The following is a 17,975-nucleotide window of genomic DNA, read 5'->3' as shown; positions in this document are numbered from 1 at the left end:
TACTCTTGGTCTCAAATATGATATTAAGACTTCAAACTTCCAGTTTCAGTTTTAGGTAGTTGCAGGTCCAAAGGCTAAAACAGATGCAAGACCTTATGCATAGCTCAAAGGCTTTACATGATTAGGTGACCCTTAGTAAATTCTAGTTGTTTCAGTGTAAAAGTAAAAGAAATGCTGTTGTTCTTTCAGAACAATGACTTTGCTCATCTGCTTTCTTCTTTGACTATCTGACACACTGATCATTATAAATTATTCTCTCTCAAGGTCAGCATTTACTGAACTGAGAGACAGAATCATATTAAGCTAAACTTGAGAGGAAGGCAGATTTTTCTCCCTAAAAATACTTTGGTGAAGCAGATAGGTTTTCATGACAATTTCAAAGGCATCATTCCAAATTAACTTAATAAATTGAATTTAAATTTCCTGTACTACATGGTGGGATTTAAATTTGCATCTCCAGATCATTAGTCTAAACCTCTGGATTACTAGTACAGTAAGATAACAACCATGCTCTTGTACCCCTAAGATTTGTTACTATCTATATTGCACTCCAACTACTTTCTTTTCCAAACATGATACGTTATGTTAAAATATTTAAATTATTCTAGAGGAACACAAGCACTAATCGCCATTTTCTCCCTCTCACTTTGTTACTACATTTGTAATAGCACTTTATAATAGCACTAGTATTCTCCAAAAAGAAAACTGTTTTTGAACAGTGAGAGGACTAACAGCTAGTAAGCTGATTGCGAAGATGAAAGAGTAATATAATTAGCCTCATAACCATTTTTCCAGTTTGACTATCATTTATCTAAAATTCTGTGATCAATCCATGCACTCAGAAACATCCAATTCATATTTCCTTTTATTAATCTCGATGGACAATATTATACTGCATCAATTTACATTATTGCATTCAATTATTGCCCTATTCACTACTCCATTCATACTTCCACACCAAAAGTAGTGCGAGGAGAATTTAGTGCTTCCATATGTTTTATCCGGCTACAAATAAATGAGTAGAAATGAGTAAGAATTATATTCAGTTAATCTCAGAAGTATTAAGTAATGTTCCTGAGAATTTGGGTCTAATTTATGAGCAGAGCAGTCTCTCAATGCCAATTTGCCAATGGATGTAACACCAGTTCCCTTTCACTTCACTCTACACACCTGGGAGTCAGTAATTTCTTTCAAAGTTCGATCAGATCCTACTGCAAATATGCATTTCCCATCTGGCGAGATACTAATGCCAGTGTAACTGCAGGTCTTCAGTACACACTCAGATTCTCGCTTTCCAGTCAGTGTATTCCATTCATACACTGCGCCATCCATACCACAGGAAACCAATTTACTATCGTCCATATTCCAGGCAATAGCACGAACCTGTAGGATGATGAAAATGAAGAGCATCACTGTGTAATCTCTCAACTGCTTACATTATCAATTACTTCACAATGCAATGTTCCACTGCATTTTACTATAAATCAGATACAATGTTTCACTATTTACATTGGACAGATACAGACTTAAAGAGCAACACCGGAGCCACAGCTTTCTAGATACAAATGAACAGGAAAAGCATTCTGTAATTCCCTCCTGTGGTGAACCTAATTCAATTATTATGACTTTCAAACTTGGCTCAGAGACAGAAGTCTCACCTCAGATTGGTGTAAGGCCCACTGTACTACTAATACAACAGCAATTTGTATGTACATAGCACTATTAACGTAACAGAATGATTCAATCTACTCCACATGAGCATAATAAGAGGAAAATTGAAACTGTGTTCCTTAGGATAGATGACCAAAAGGAGGGTCAGAGAGTAGATTTTAAGGAACACAGGACTTCAGATATCTGAAAGCTATTATGTTGGACAGGAATATAGAGATGGAGAAAATACAGTGAAATGAATTTAAAAACAAGAATGAGAATTTTTAAATTAAGTTGTTACTAAACCAGAACCATAGAACCATAGAACAATACAGCACAATACAGGCTCTTCGGCCCACCATGTTGTGCCGACCTTCAAACCACTCCTAAGACTATCTAACCCCTTCCTCCCACATATCCCTCTATCTTAAATTCCTCCATATGCTTATCTAACAATCTCTTGAACTTGACCAACATATCAGCCTCCACCACCACCCCAGGCAGCGCATTCCATGCACCAACCACTCTCTGGGTGAAAAACCTCCCTCCGACTTCTCCCTTGAACTTCCCCCCATTACCTTAAAGCCATGCCCTCTTGTATTGAGCATTGGTGCCCTGGGAAAGAGGCGCTAGCTGTCCACTCTATCTATTCCTCTTAATATTTCGTATACCTCTATCATGTCTCCCCTCATCTTCCTTCTCTCCAATAAGTAAAGCCCTAGCTCCTTCAGTCTCTCCTCATAATACATACTCCCTAATCCAGGCAGCATCCTGGTAAATCTCCTCTGCACCCTCTCCAACGCCTCCACATCCTTCCTATAATGAGGCGACCAGAACTGGACACAGTACTCTAAGTGTGGTCTTACCAGAGTTTTGTAAAGCTGCATCATTACTTCGCGGCTCTTAAACTTGATCCCACGACTTATGAAAGCTAACACCCCATAAGCTTTCTTAACTACCCTATCCACCCCCAGATATGAACCCCCAGATCCCTCTGCTCCTCTACACTGCCCAGAATCCTGTCATTTACCTTGTACTCCACCTTGGAGTTTGTCCTTCCAAAGTGTACCACCTCACACGTCTCCAGATTGAACTCCATCTGCCACTTGTCAGTCCAGCTCTGCATCCTATCAATATCCTTCTGTAAGCTTCGACAGCCCTCCACACTATCCACAGCACCACCGATCTTTGTGTCATCTGCAAACTTGCTAACCCACCCTTCCACCCCCTCATCTAAGTCATTAATAAATATCACAAAAAGTAGAGGTCCCAGAACCAATCCCTGTGGGACACCACTAGTCACAGCCCTCCAATCTGAATGCACTCCCTCCACCACAACCCTCTGCTTTCTACAGGCAAGCCAATTCTGAATCCACACTGCTAAGCCTCCCTGGATCCCTTGGCCTCTGACCTTCGGAAGAAGCCTACCATGCGGAACCTTGTCAAACGCCTTACTAAAATCCATGTAGACCACATCGACTGCACTACTGTCATCAATCTTCCTGGTCACCTCCTCAAAGAACCCTATCAGGCTAGTGAGGCAAGATCTTCCCTTCACAAATCCATGCTGGCTGTCCCTAATCAGTCCACGATTCTCTAAATGCTCATAGATCCTATCTCTTAGAATCCTTTCTAGCAGCTTACCCACCACAGACGTAAGGCTCACTGGTCTGTAATTTCCTGGACTATCCCTACTACCTTTTTTGAATAAGGGGACAACACGTGCCACCCTCCAATCTTCCGATACCATCTCCGTGGACAACAAGGACTCAAAGATCCTAGCCAACAGTTCATCAATCTCCTCCCTCGCCTCACGGAGCAGCCTGGGGAATATTCCGTCAGACCCCGGGGACTTATCTGTCCTAATATTTTCTAACAGCTCCAACACATCCTCTCTCTTGATATCTACATACTCTAGAACATTACCCTTACCAACACTGTCCTCAGCGTCATCAAGACCCCTCTCCTTGGTGAATACTGAAGAGAAGTATTCATTGAGAACCTCACCCACTTCCACAGCTTCCAGGCACAGCTTCCCACCTTTGTCTTTAATTGGACCTACCTTTACTCTAGCCATTCTTCTGTTCTTCACGTACGAGTAAAAAAGCCTCGGGATTCTCCTTAACCCTACTTGCCAAAGCCTTTTCATATCACCTTCTCACACTCCTCAGCACTTTCTTAAGTTCCCTCCTTGCTACTCTATATTCCTCACGAGCCCTGTCTGATCCTTGCTGTTTACACCTTATGTATGCTGCCTTCTTCTTCCTAACTAGTTTTTCCACCTCTCTTATCACCCATGGTTCCTTCACCCTGCCATTCCTTCTCTGCCTCACCAGGACAAATTTATCCCTAACATCCTGCAAGAGATCCCTGACCATCGACCATATCTCTATTGTATATTTCCCTTCAAAAATGTCATCCCAATTTACACACTCAAGTTCTCGCCTTATTGCCTCATAATTTGCCTTTCCCCAATTAAATATCTTCCCGTCCTCTTTGCTCCTATCCCTGTCCATGACAATTCTAAAGGTTATTGAGCAGTGGTCGCTGTCCCCCAAATGCTCACCCACCAATAGATCTATCACCTGACCCGGCTCATTACCTAAAACTAGATCTAATATGGCATCCCCTCTAGTTGGCCTGTCAACATACTGTGACAGGAATCCATCCTGGACACACTTAACAAACTCTGTCCCGTCTAAACCTTTGCCACTAAGCAGGTGCCAATCAATATTTGGGAAGTTGAAGTCTCCCACTATAATAACCCTGTTATTTTTGCATCTTTCCAAAATCTGCCTTCCAACCTGCTCCTCAGTATCCCTACTGCTACTGGGGGGCCTATAGTACACTCCCAGTAGAGTAACTGCTCCTTTCTCATTCCTAACTTCCACCCATATTGACTCTAGTGAGGATCCTTCTACGTTATCCACCCTTTCTGCAGCTGTAATATTGTCCCTGACCAGTATTGCCACCCCTCCTCCTCTTCTGCCCCCTTCCCTATCCCTTTTAAAACACTGAAAACCAGGAATATTCAATATCCATTCCTGCCCTGATGTCAGCCACGATAGCCACAATATCGTAGTCCCACGTACTTATCCAAGCCCTGCATCCCGCCATTACAGGTGAAGCCATAAGGTGAAGCCATCACAGTCCCGCAAGCACAGGAACAAGCTACAAGATTTTGGATGACCTTAAGTTTATGGAGAGTAGAACATGGGAGACCCGCCAGAATTGCATTGCCAAGTCTAGAAGTAAAAAAGGCATTGATGAGGATAATAATTGCACATGAAATGTGGCAGGGGCAGAATTGGACAATAAGTGGACTGCATATATGGTTGTAAGTTCCTATCAAAATTAATTATCACATGAAAGTGACCCCTCAGTCTCAAACAGTTGCCAGAGAAAATGATGGCATCAGTGGTAAGAGAATAGAGTTTCTAGTGGGAATCAAAGGCAAGAACTGCTGTCACTATAATATTTAATTGCAGCAAATTTCTGTTTTCCAGTACTGAATATTTAACAAGTAGTCTGGTAATTTAGAGATAGTGGAGCTGCTGAATTGGTGAGATGGAGCTGGATGTTGTCATATATAAATGGTATTTTTGAATGATATTACTGAGGAGCTTCATGTAGATGATAAGTGGGACATTAGCAAGGATTAATTCCTGCAGTCCAGAGATAGCAAAGGGAATGGAGAAAGAAGTCACCACAGGTAATTCTCTATGACTGGACTGATAATTGGAATCAGGCTAGTGTGGTTCCACCTAGGTGGACAACATTGGAGAAAGATGGTGTCACCAACTGTATCTAGAAGTTGGTCAAAATGTACGAGCAACAATAAATCAAGACAGCCATTGTTACACAAGATGTAATTTTTGACTTTGATAAGAGTATTTTCAGAAGCCCAGGTCTGGGAGAATTCAAACATGCATGGAGTAAACGTTTCAGATCAAAGACCAATCTTCAGAACAGGTAAAGTGGGAAAAAAAGATGCAAAGAGGAAGAGAAGTGGAGAGAACAGAGGGAATCCCTGCGATGTCAAGTGGGGCAAGGAATGGCAGATGGAATTAAACTTGGACAGTGCTAAGTGCTGCATTTTGATAAGTTAAACCTTGGCAGGACTTAGTAAATGACAGGGTCCTGCAGAGCACTGTAGAACAGAGGGACCTAGGAGTAAAAGTACATAGTTCCCTGAAAGTGGCAACACAGGTAGACAGGGTGGTGAAGAAGGCACTTGGCACATCAGGGCATTGAATATAAGAATTGGGATGTCATGTTACAACTATAGAAGAGTGTTGTCTGCATTTCTGGTCACCTAACTCTAGGAAGGATGTCATTAAGCTGGAAAGGGTGCAGAGAAGATTCACAGGGATGTCACCGGGTCTGAAGGCCATGAGTTATAAAAAGAGACTGGATAGGCTGTTTTTTTCCCTGGACTTTAGGAAGCTGTGGGTTGACCTTATAGATGTTTATAAAATCATGAGGGGAGTAAAAAAGGTGAATGGTCACAGTCTTTTTCCCAGGGTAAGATAGTCTAAGACTAGAAGGCATAGATTTAAGGTGAGAGGAGTGAAGTTTAAAAGGAAGGTGAGGGAGAACTTTTTCACACAGAGGGTGGTAGGTATGTGGAATGAGCTGCCAGAGGAAGTGGTAGAGGCAAGTACAATTACAACATTTAAGAGACATTTGGACAGGTGTATGGATAGGAAAAGTTTAGAGGGATATGGTACCATTTATGTTTATAAAGGTCCATAAATCACCATGGTAGCAGACAAATGATAAGATGCAAGAAAATCATAGATAAACACAACTACTAGATTTTATAATTGCCCCATTTCTCACCTTCCCATTGTGGCCTTTAAGATTAATCTGGTTTTCAAATGTGATTGTGGAGTGAATATGAATAACATTTCCATTCACAACAGCAAATAGATGTCCACCATGGCTGAAGGAACACTAAAAGAAATGCAGATAAATTTAAGTGCCATACCATTATTGCAGAGGGAAAATCTGTATTTGTCAATATGACAATAACAGTAGATTGCAAATTATAAAATGGTTCTAGTTATTAATTTTATTTATTTGTTAGGACCTGGCAATTGCAAAAAAAGGTCAGCATTTACTACCCATCACTAAATGCCCTTAAGAATTTGGTTAGCAGTCATCCTGAACCACAGCATCTGTTACGTGTGCACTGTAGGGCGCCCTGAATCACTTCAGGCAGTACGATATTATTGTGAGGAGACCAATGACTTTTTCCACTACTATCCTGCTACCTTGAAGGTTCTTGTTGACTCGATGTCCAACTGCTGTCATTAGAGAGCAAATTAATGTGAGGATCCAGGGAAGCAGTGAATAACCCTGGACTCCTGGAATCCATCACTTTAGTACTGGCTACTAAAATTGTCTGGCAATGTGAATTCTCTCAGAACAAAGGTGTCACATATACTTCCTGGAAATGTAATGTTCACCATGACGGAAATCTTCACATGATCCATAACCACCTGCAAATTGAGGAAGTGGAAATGTTTCCTTTCCACTAAAGAGTCCAGGTTTTTAAGGGGATCCCCTTTGGGTATACAAGTGCAGTCAATGTCAGCCTGTACTTATGGGAAGCCAACAATACTGGAAAAAAATAGACACCTAGACATCATTCAAACAAATGTCTGTGTTTCAAAATAAAAAAAATTAAAATAAATCTGTTCTTCAATAATGAAATATCAATGCAATTGATTTGACTGGGATGTCATGTTGCAGCAATGCAAAACATTGGTTAGAACGCAGTTAAGAGTGTTGTTACAATTCTGGTCTTAATTAAAATTCAATAAGAATATAAAAAGCTACTTAAAATCTCTCTTGTTAGTTAGTTGACAGTATATTGTTTGAGTTTTGTGATTCTAGAACTTAGGAAAAGATTGTTCTTAGCATTGTTGCCTTTTTGAGGGGAGTAAATGATGATATATTAAAAACGCAGATTACAATGGTCACAAATTTTAACTTTATTATTCACAAAGGCCAAAGAAGTTCAACTCCTATCATAAAAGCAAAAAGCTTTATCAGTATCTTTCAGCCATTTCATTTGTTGTATTGAATTGACCCTTTGAGACAAGTTGGAAACAGATAGTTGGTTAGAATTCACCTTTAATATCATACTTTATTCTAACAACATCATCAATAAGATACAGACCTCTCGACAGCTTCGAATTGTGAATTCTTTGAAAGATCGGATATCATCGATTAGAAGGTTCATAAGCCGTAGTTTGTCAAAGAATCCAACAAGAATATATAGGCCAGATGGGTGCAAAGCAACACTGTATGCCTCTTCCTGGAACTCCTTATAAAGTTCCAAAACACTGGAAGAGAGAAGAATCACCAATAAAAGTAACTCTTTAAAAAAAATTGGAAAGGAGTTCAGCCAGACCTAATCAAGTGGTATTAGTATTTAACTTGATAGTATGTTAAACAGATGCATTGTTTTATTCAAATCCAGGTCTAGAAGTTCTATTGCATAGCTCAAAGGTTTTGTACACTACCAAAGAGAATTTTGTCAAATACCCAAATGCTAAAAGCAGTGGTGTACTTAGTATTCCAATACCACACTTATGGATTTTAGTTCCATATTTTAGCATAAACACATAAGAAATAGGAGCAGGTGCAGCTCATAGCTTAAAGGCAGGTTTTTATAACGGCAATTACCATGTGAAATTTCCAGGTGAATGTCAGATATATGCTGCTAGTCATGCAAAGAGATGTCAGACAGCAAGTAATTCTTAATCTCAATATCATTTGCACAAAATGAGACATATGCAGGCACAGGTCTCACACACTAAACCAGCCCCTAACCAGGGGAAGCCCATAATATTGAAGGGGAGTATGAGACATCCAACTTCTTCCTGCTAGGTTCTTTTTTATGTGTTTTTCCCAGCTTTCAGTCCCACAGCATGCCACATTACCTAAAAGGCTTCTGTGTAACCCTTATCATTTCCCTAAAAGGCACTCCCTATAATATCACCTGCTTGACCAAACCCCCAGAATAATCATTTTTCATATACCAATCATTCCCCTGACCAACATTTCCCTTATGATTCTCTCTACTTCTTGTGCTACTCTCCGTCCCCTTGTAGATGTCTTCTCTCTAAGCTTCTTTGTCAAACCACCCCACACCTACAATTTTCTGTCAAACTGTTACCCAATTGACTTTCTCAACAATTGCACATCAAAACTCACACAAAGCAAATCATCCATGTATGTTTTGCCTTTCACACTAAACATGCCATGCATGTTTAGTGTGAAGATCTTCAGAAAGGTTGAAAGAAACAGAAACCAGAGGGTTGAGTGGCCCATAAACTGCTCAAAGGAAAAGTCTTAACTTACTTAATTGAATGGTCTAGAAAAAAATTTTAACATAGGATTGTCACAAATAGTTTACCCATATCCATTCTATTCCTGGAAAAAAATTAAAGTTCTATAGCATTATTCCCTAAATATTCATATTTTAAACTTCATACTTAGTTTCATAGTTCCACAAGCGAATAGATCGATCTGTAGAACTGGTGACAACGAAAGGTTTTCGAACGCAGATATCCAGACCTGTGATTATGTTGGAGTGGAAGGATTGTGAGAGAATTTCAAACTGTGCCACTTCTCCCTGTTGAAAGTGCCACAAAATATATCTTAAAATATGCTGTTAAGTAGGATACAGAAACATCACTACAGCTTTCAAATGGACAGGATGTGAATTTTGCAGCAAAATACCATTGTCAGACAAGAATTTATAACTTCATTAAATTACTACTTTTCAATTCTGAACTATTTCAAAACTATTGGCACCTTGTTCATATTATATTTAAACTTAATTCTGTACTGCGTATTTCTGATTGCTGAGTGCTCACGTTAAACTAATCAACCTTGTTATTCCTGAGCAGCTTACCTTACTCATTTCTGCAGAAGATAATGTGATACTATACAGTTGATTCTTATTGGTGCTGGCAATTAGAGTCTCTTCTGAAGGGCTAAGACACAGAGTTAAAATTTCCTGTTGTTCTGCCTGGGTTGGATCTGTGCTGAATGGATCCTGTGGAATCTGAAAGAAATATAGAGATTTTAGTCAACAAGTTGACATCATTGTTGAAGAATGGGGGGTGGGGGGGCGCTGTTTACCTATGTCCCATGAGATACTTTTCTTACTAATAATTAGATATTAATAAGAAAAGTATCTCATGGGACATAGGTAAACAGCAAAGGGATCTTCATCCTTCGTATTCTAGGGATGATTAAAACTGGATTGTTCTGCAACTCCCTTGCCAATCTGATCTATGGCAAGGATAAGGATTGTCCATTTAACCCATATCATTAATGGGATTTGGAATGGTGGATCCCCTCTGGTGAGTGAGTATCTCCACATCTGACTACAAAAAAAACCTTGCACTCCAATGCCATAATCAAAAACCTGGTTCTAGCTGAACAAGTAGCCAGAAATTTACAACATAATACCTTGGAAAACATTCTACATTTAACTGGTTAAACTTCAGCAATATTTCACTGCACACATGGGTCATTAGACCTTAGATTGCCAAGATATGCCTAATTAAGGTTGGTTATTCTATGACTACTTTTATAAGATTGATACTCAACTTCTGGCAACTTTCAGTAATACTAGTTTTCAAAATAAAAGCATAGAAATTGGATTGGTCAAAACAGTGTAATTTTTTAAATGCATAAATCACATATATAGCATGATTTTGGTCACGTTTTGACGAGTTTGCATGCATTTCCTTCTGAATGCCCATTGGTTGGGAAATTGGACCGTGCATTTCCGGGCATGATTCACTCTCACACACCTATCATTTTCCCAATGTGATTAACATTCTGGATGATATCATCGATGTATGCAATGCTCATTTATACTAATAACAGCATAAATAGGATCTTTTGCATACAATTTAGCTCTTTTGTGGTTTATTCTCGGCTGAACAAGCTGCACATTGTACGAGCTGCACATTGCGTGTTGCATTTTGGAAGGACAAATCAAGGTAGGACATACACAGTAAATGGTAGGGCACTGAGGAGTGTGGAGGAACAAAGGGATCTGGGAGTTCAGATACATTATTCCCTGAAAGTGGCGTCACAGGTAGACAGGGTTGTAAAGAAAGCTTTTGGCATCCTGGCATTCATAAATCAAAGTATTGAGTATAGGAGTTGGGATGTTATGGTGAGGTTGTATAAGACATTGGTGAGGCCAAATTTGGAGTATTGTGTGCAGTTCTGGTCACCTAACTATAGGAAGGATATCAATAAGATTGAAAGAGTGCAGAGAAGATTTACTAGAATGTTGCCGGGTCTTCAGGAGTTGAGTTACAGGGAAAGATTGAACAGGTTAGGACTTTATTCCTTGGAGCGTAGAAGAATGAGGGGAGATTTGATAGAGGTTTACAAAATTATGAGGGGTATAGACAGAGTAAATGCGAGCAGGCTCTTTCCACCTAGATTAGGAGAGATAAGTACGAGAGGACATGGCTTTAGGGTGAAAGGGGAAAGGTTTAGGGGGAACCTCAGGGGGAACTTCTTCACTCAGAGAGTGGTGGGGGTGTGGAACAAGCTGCCATCTGACGTGGTAAGTGAGGGCTCACTCTTAAGTTTTAAGAATAAGTTGGATAGATACATGGATGGGAGAGGTCTGGAAGGTTATGGACCGAGTGCAGGTCAATGGGACTAGCGGAATAAAGTTTCTGCACAGACTAGAAGGGCCGAATGGCCTGTTTTCTGTGCTGTAGTGTTCTATGGTTCTATGGCTCTAATCAAACTTATGTCTATTTAGGGGGCCCTGCGGACATGAGGAAACCTGACTGAGCACTTTGAAAGTATTTGCAAGCTACTCAGACACCTTCTACCATCCACTGCGACTATCAGTGAGTGCTTTGAATGAAAATGAATCATAACAATGCTTTATAGCATTACAAGGTTACTTTGAATATGAATGAAAGTAACATTTTTTTTAAGTTAAAAACCCCAGTATACCTTGTGTTTCACTCGTCTAGGTTTAGAAGTTCTAGCACTTCCCCTGTGGCCACAGTGTGGCTGAAGGGCAACTGCTCCCATTCCTTTTGAGCCTGAACAAATGTTCTTTATATTGTGTGAGAAGTTCATGCTCTAGATGGGCTGGCTTCACAATGTTGGCCAGAGATGGCTGAAGGAGTAGTTCTTTATTGCTGGCTGTGAGACGTGTGAATGTGGTGCCTGAGAGGCAGTACTGGCAGATGATGAAATATCCGTGTGAAGGTAGTCATTAATGTGCTGAAGATACACACCAGGTGACCCCTCAAGGACTTGGTAGACATTGGTGCAACTGAATGGCACGCAGACCACTCCACCATTGTTTCAACCTCTTCTGAGCCAGCTGGTGAACCCCATGATACAGAATCCTAGTCCATGCTGTCATCATTCCTTGGGACTCCACTCACAATGAAGAGGTATGTGAGTTGAAGGGTTGGGGAATAAGCAAGCTGTGGTGGGGGACAGGTATCAGCTGCTGCAGGTTAGTGACTATAGATTAACTAACTGCTCTCATACGGCATTCCTCTGCTCGATCGTGAGAGAAATCTGCCATAGTGCAGCATCTGCTTTTTATTGACGAGGAGCAAACTGCTGACTTGTAGAATCCTGTTGCCACTGGAGAACAGTGAGATGCTCATTGGTGTCATTCTTGTGTCCACTGACAGCAACAACGTGTTCACAAAACCTCAATAAGAAGAACTTATGCATGGCATCCCTTTGCACTACAAGAACATCAAGTTGCTTCCTGATGGCAGTTGGCATTCCCTTACAGTACAAAACTGTGCACACGTGACAGAGATCAGACATCTACGTACTTCAAGTAGTCTCCCTCTGTACCTCCATGTAGCTGTCAACTTTTCCAATATATACTGAAGGATAGGATTGATGCTGAGCCTTTGCAAGGAAGTGCTAATGGATTCCAGAGAAAAAGCTCCTGGAAGAACATGGAGATGGATTCCCTTTGTTCCCTGTCATATCCTGTAATTGGTCTGGAAGGCTCCATTTGCATCCTGGGTTCACATCAGCGTTGTCATGAAAAAGTCCTAGTCATGGCCGTCATCCAAGTACTCTGGGGCAATATGGATGCATGAAGCTCCTATACCCACTGGTGGAGTCACCGGCACCAAAATTCCACACAACCCCATAATGACGCTGACTGAGATGATGCTGTTGGGTGACAGGCATAATCACACATCTCTTTCTTCACTCCTCCTGCCCTCTCTCTAGTAGCCATTTCTTTCCATTTGCTTCCCTTCAGTATCCCCTCTTGCCCCTCTCCTCTCTCACGCATCCCATGAAAGTCCTCCTGCTCCATTTCCTTATCCTCCTTAGTGAAGAGGTAAGCAGGTCTGCAGAGACAAAACAAGTGTAGGTGCTGTTTTGAGCTGTAGTAGAAACAGCTTTATGTTGATGCAGCAAGACAGATGATAATGTGGGTAAGTGCAGTTGATAACATGCAAGGTGGAATAATGACCATAAAGAAACCTTGTTAGTGAGCATTTCTGACAGATTCCTTATTTTAGTGACCATACAAGTCCCTTAGCCCTTAAGTCTTAAGGTGGTCATTTCCATGTGTAAGAGGAGCTGGACTTGAAAGTCTGTTCCATACTACTTTTGCCAAACTAGTACAGTTTTTATTGTGAGCTTTTTGGAAGGATAAGTTATATAAGGATGATGGAGGGTTAGTGTATAAATGGTGAGGTGAGATGGAAAAATGGTGTAGGAAGGAGAGGTGTGTATGATACAGATGGAATAACTTAGTGTGTGACTATCAGTGAAGTGCTTGTGCAAGGAGCAATATTGAAATGGATGAGGACATCACCTTGACAAATCTAATGAGTCTTGTAATTTCTTCTGGCATTGCTCCAGTGTTTGTGGACTCTCAGTCATGGAGGTGAGTCTTCGGCCAGGTCTTCTCCTGCCAGGCTTCTTGTGGAATGGCTGTGGCAATTAATCTGCTCCCCTGCTACTAAAAACTTATCTCCAAGCCTCTATCACTGTCATGAGCACCTTTGGGTTCCATTGCATAAATCTGATAGCTCTACCTTCACCATGAAAGCCACATTGTCCTCCCTATGGACATAATGTGAGTTGCTGTTATCTGTATATGACAAGGAATGTGCCTTTAACGTCTGAGACTTCTGCAGGATTGTGGTGCAAGAATGAAGGTTATTGAAAACATCATCTTATATTTCCATTTCAAAGTTACACTGTGACTTTCAAAAATGAGACCCTACTAGCATAAACAGCTCTAACTTCCTCAAAATGCATACAGCACCGGAGTTAATTCCTGCTTTATTCACTTGTGGCATGCATTATTTATCTGTTGCTGTCACAACTTACCCTAATCACTCTAGTTTTTTTGAAGGTATCCTTCTCCTCTCCTTTTTCAAATATATACACTACAGAAGGTCCAGGAGAGCATATGAATCCTTTGGAATATATTGTCATTGCTGTAATCTTGGGTAGAGCGGGTGGAGGCAGAGGCATCTGGCTTATGGAGGTAGATGGTCTGCAGGGCATGAAGAACACTAGTACATAAGAACATAAGAAATGAGAACAGGAGTAGGCCATCTGGCCCGTCAAGCCTACGCCACCATTCAAGCCATTTTTTATTCCACAATACTAGTTCCAAACAATACCTTAACCTATAGAGAATCTAAACACTATAGAAAATCTGAAATGTTAAAAATGTGTTGCTTGACACAAATTGTTTAAAATTCTTGATACAAGAAAATGATCCATAACACATGTTAATTTCAAGAGCTCAGTAAGTCTTCAGTTAATTTTAATTACAAACTCATCTGCCACATTGTACCTACATTGAATTAATTGCTATTTCTAATTATACATTATTCCTTTGATTATTGTGAGCACAAAATACCATTTTACAACAATTAATAACCTGTGTGCAAATATTAGATTTAGCTCAGTATCTGTCAATTCCATCCATGGGGTCTAATGTTCAATGGAAAATAGTAACTGTAACATTTTCTAATGATGGCTAACGAAAACAGCATCTGAAGTTGGACGAAGTATTTCCACCCAATATTAGCTTTATTTGTTCTCATCTACCTAATTTCTAATCATTATCACCCGGTATTCAATGACAATACTAAATGCCAACTAGTTGTCATTCTGCTGAAAGATCAATTTTCTATAGTTAGTAGCAGGCAAGTATTAATACGGTGCATGTACTCATTTGACCTTAATTGACTTTAAATAGAATTGTATTTAAAGCAAAGATGATATTAGCATGGTTAAACCCTTAAATTTAAAGTGCAAGCTTGCAAACTACAGAGTATTGGTTCAAGAATGCTCAGGAACACATATTTCTTATTTTTTCTATCTTTATTGATTTATTTAAGATGCTAATATTTTTAATAATATTTCCTACAAAAATGGCATTCCTTTCATTAAGTATCTTAAGTGTTAGAACAGGAGGTTTCCAGAAACTTCTAAGTATTTTAAGAGGGATCAACAATATAGAATATTACTGAGAAAATAAAAAGAGCAAGTTAGAGGGCTATCCATTCCAACTGTACCTGTGCTCTAGCACGATTTTGTACTCCCAGCGCAGTTCTGCCAACTCAAAAAGATAAAGTTTTCCCTTGTCAGTGCCAACAATGATGCGGTCTTCAGACATCCAGGCATGTGTGAGAAAGTTTTGTAACTCTAACTTTTGGAAATTTGTTTGTTTGAGGTTTCCATCAGCAAATCGCAACAGTTTTAAAACACCATCCCCAACCACACAGATCTGTGCATTATCTTGAGGGTTAAAACTGACCTAAATCCAAACAGAAGTACTAATTAATGTTTACAATGTACAGTATAGTACTGGAATCACAATTTAATACATTTAATAGGCTGCATGACACTTAATGTTGGTACAGAAGGAAAACACTGCAATAGACCCAATTACAGGTTTCTACCACAACTATGCCTTTTCAATTCTTATGGAAATACATCCAATCCTTGAAGACAAAACATGAAGAATATGTGCTAATAACAGAATAGGAATCAGTACAAAAAAGTGTAATACGATACTCCACAAAGTAAAGTGTTGCACCCTTACATCACCACCCTGCTCAATTTTCAGCAGATCTAAGTCAGACAGTCGTGAAAAGTAACTACGGAACTGGGCTGCAGCCACACCTACGAGTTGCATACCACAGGTCAGCTGGCACACTACAAACTGTGCTCACCCAGAAGCACATTGATAGCGATAACACAGCCCCTGTTAGAACATTGGACACACTTGTTAGGGCATTTGCCATTGAAGAGGCACCAAGGTTTAGTTAGAAGAGTAGCCTGTGCAAATATTCTTAGAGCACGGCTCTACATGGCCCCTCAATGGCAGATGGAAGACTCTGTTTTTCTAACATTATTAGCAAGCAATATCAATGAAAAGCCTCTCTGTTTTTTGCTTACAGGACTACAAGTTGCACACTTCTTTTCCCAGACCAGCTCATGTCCTGGGTCTGGGTGAGGGATATATCTCAGGAAAAATGAAATGTATTCTGCTGTCTCAATTATGACATTGCAACAACCAAACAGAAATCCTAGGCCAATTTTCCCAGGTTTGATTAAATCAAAGAATTCAATCACTTGGGCCACATTCATATTTCTTACTGTTTGTTTAACCTATGCCTCAAAGAGAAATACATGTTTGGAAGTTTGAGCATTCTTCAGGATGTACAAATATGGAAAGTTTTAGATTGTTGGAAATCTAACAAAAACCCAAATAATCATAAATATTTTGTATCACATATTTATAGTATATTAATAATTGTGATATTTTGCCTTCCCTTCTATTTTGTGATGGGTATCTTTGCAAGTTAGAAACATTTCGGTTTAACTTAATTGTCACCTTTCTCAAAAAAATGTTCCTCATAAAAATATGGTAGCTGAAGCTGCTGCTTGGAATTACTAAAAGTTACCTGGTAAATTGGGTTTGTATTGGTAGTAGTTTTCATGACACCTACGATTTTCTGCTTCTTCCATAACCAGTAGATCAGTGTCCAATCTGGTTGTCCAGAATGTGCAATCAAGTATTTGGAGTCTGGTGAGAAGGCAATACTGATGAACTCTTGGGCTTGAAGATCATTCACACTTAGTGACTTTCTCTTTCTACTTTGATCATGCTGTACATCATAAATGCTCACAGTGGCCTTTTCACCTTTTTCAGAAATGGCCAGATATCGCCGATTGGGACTTAAGGCAAGAGCCAACATCCCTCGGCTTTTCTCAGAACCTGTATTCAATGCAGTAGAGATTATTGGTTAGTGCTTTGACACATTGTAAAATTGTAATATGATGTGGCCATGTCATAAGTAAAATTTTACATTTTCTTTCTTGAAGGAGGAAAATTAGATATGTTGATGGAGAACTAAAAGCCAGAAAGCACAGGAGTGTGCTAGATAACAAAATGTAGATTGTTGCATGTAATCCCACCAGATCCATCCTAGATAATGAACATTAAAAAATATACAGATGCTAGAAATCTGAAACAAAAACAATAAATGCTGGAAACACTCAACAGATCAGGCAGCATCTGTGGAAAGAGAAAAAGAGTTAACATTTCAGGCCAAGGTCCTTTTGTCAGATGCATTTTCCGTTTTTATTCCAAACTCGGATATACTGAAGTAAGCTTCTTCCAATGTAAAAGTGAGCCATCTCAGCTGCTATGGTTGACTCCCTGAGTTCAGAAGCAAAGTGACAGATTCACTCTTAAGGGAACTGCAGGAACAAACAAAAAGGAAGAAAATTTCCTTAAATAACATTCTTTCACCTGACCCCATGTTTTAAACGCACAGAGTCAAGTTACAACTGGGAGTTCACATGAACATGATAAACAGCTGAAAAGGAAAAAAAATACCTAATAATTTTTTTTAACTTACAAAGCTCTACATAAAATGTGTCACTGTCATTTTTGGATGTTATTTCTGCCAATGCTAGTAATTCTATATTAATGAATGCCAACATTAAGCAACCCTAGTCATACAGTATCTATGCAAATACAGTAAAACTCCTATCTAGTTTGCAATATCAATTAATGAATTAAGTATATTAATGTCAAATGTAGGATCAATTAACCAGGATTTAATTGGCCATGAAAATCAAAATAATAATGCAGTTTCTGGAAATCTGAAACAAAAATGGAAAATGCTGGAAAATCTCAACAAGTGAAGCAGCATCTGTGGGAAAAGAAACTGTCAGCAATTCAGGTCTGCGACCCTTTGTCAGAACTCACGCCAGTTCTAACCAAGGAG

The 17,975-nt window shown here is 39.6% G+C and overlaps 1 protein-coding gene across 1 annotated transcript in view; it reads right to left on the bottom strand.

The window, feature by feature from the left end:
- cfap57 (cilia and flagella associated protein 57) overlaps nucleotides 1–17,975 on the bottom strand; it is a 54,599-nt gene that overhangs the window by 35,235 nt on the left and 1,389 nt on the right. Inside the window, exons 2-9 of the mRNA XM_052011106.1 lie at nucleotides 16,644–16,957; nucleotides 15,249–15,490; nucleotides 14,047–14,215; nucleotides 9,581–9,733; nucleotides 9,159–9,298; nucleotides 7,838–8,003; nucleotides 6,493–6,606; nucleotides 1,171–1,383 (exon numbers count right to left, since the gene is read on the bottom strand). Coding sequence (XP_051867066.1) covers nucleotides 1,171–1,383; nucleotides 6,493–6,606; nucleotides 7,838–8,003; nucleotides 9,159–9,298; nucleotides 9,581–9,733; nucleotides 14,047–14,215; nucleotides 15,249–15,490; nucleotides 16,644–16,957 — 1,511 coding nt within the window. The remainder of the gene's footprint in view (nucleotides 1–1,170; nucleotides 1,384–6,492; nucleotides 6,607–7,837; nucleotides 8,004–9,158; nucleotides 9,299–9,580; nucleotides 9,734–14,046; nucleotides 14,216–15,248; nucleotides 15,491–16,643; nucleotides 16,958–17,975) is intronic.

Source organism: Pristis pectinata, chromosome 3 (assembly GCF_009764475.1).
Source record: "Pristis pectinata isolate sPriPec2 chromosome 3, sPriPec2.1.pri, whole genome shotgun sequence".
NCBI classification, from domain to species: domain Eukaryota; kingdom Metazoa; phylum Chordata; class Chondrichthyes; order Rhinopristiformes; family Pristidae; genus Pristis; species Pristis pectinata.
This window is presented reverse-complemented; position numbering and strand designations above follow the sequence as displayed.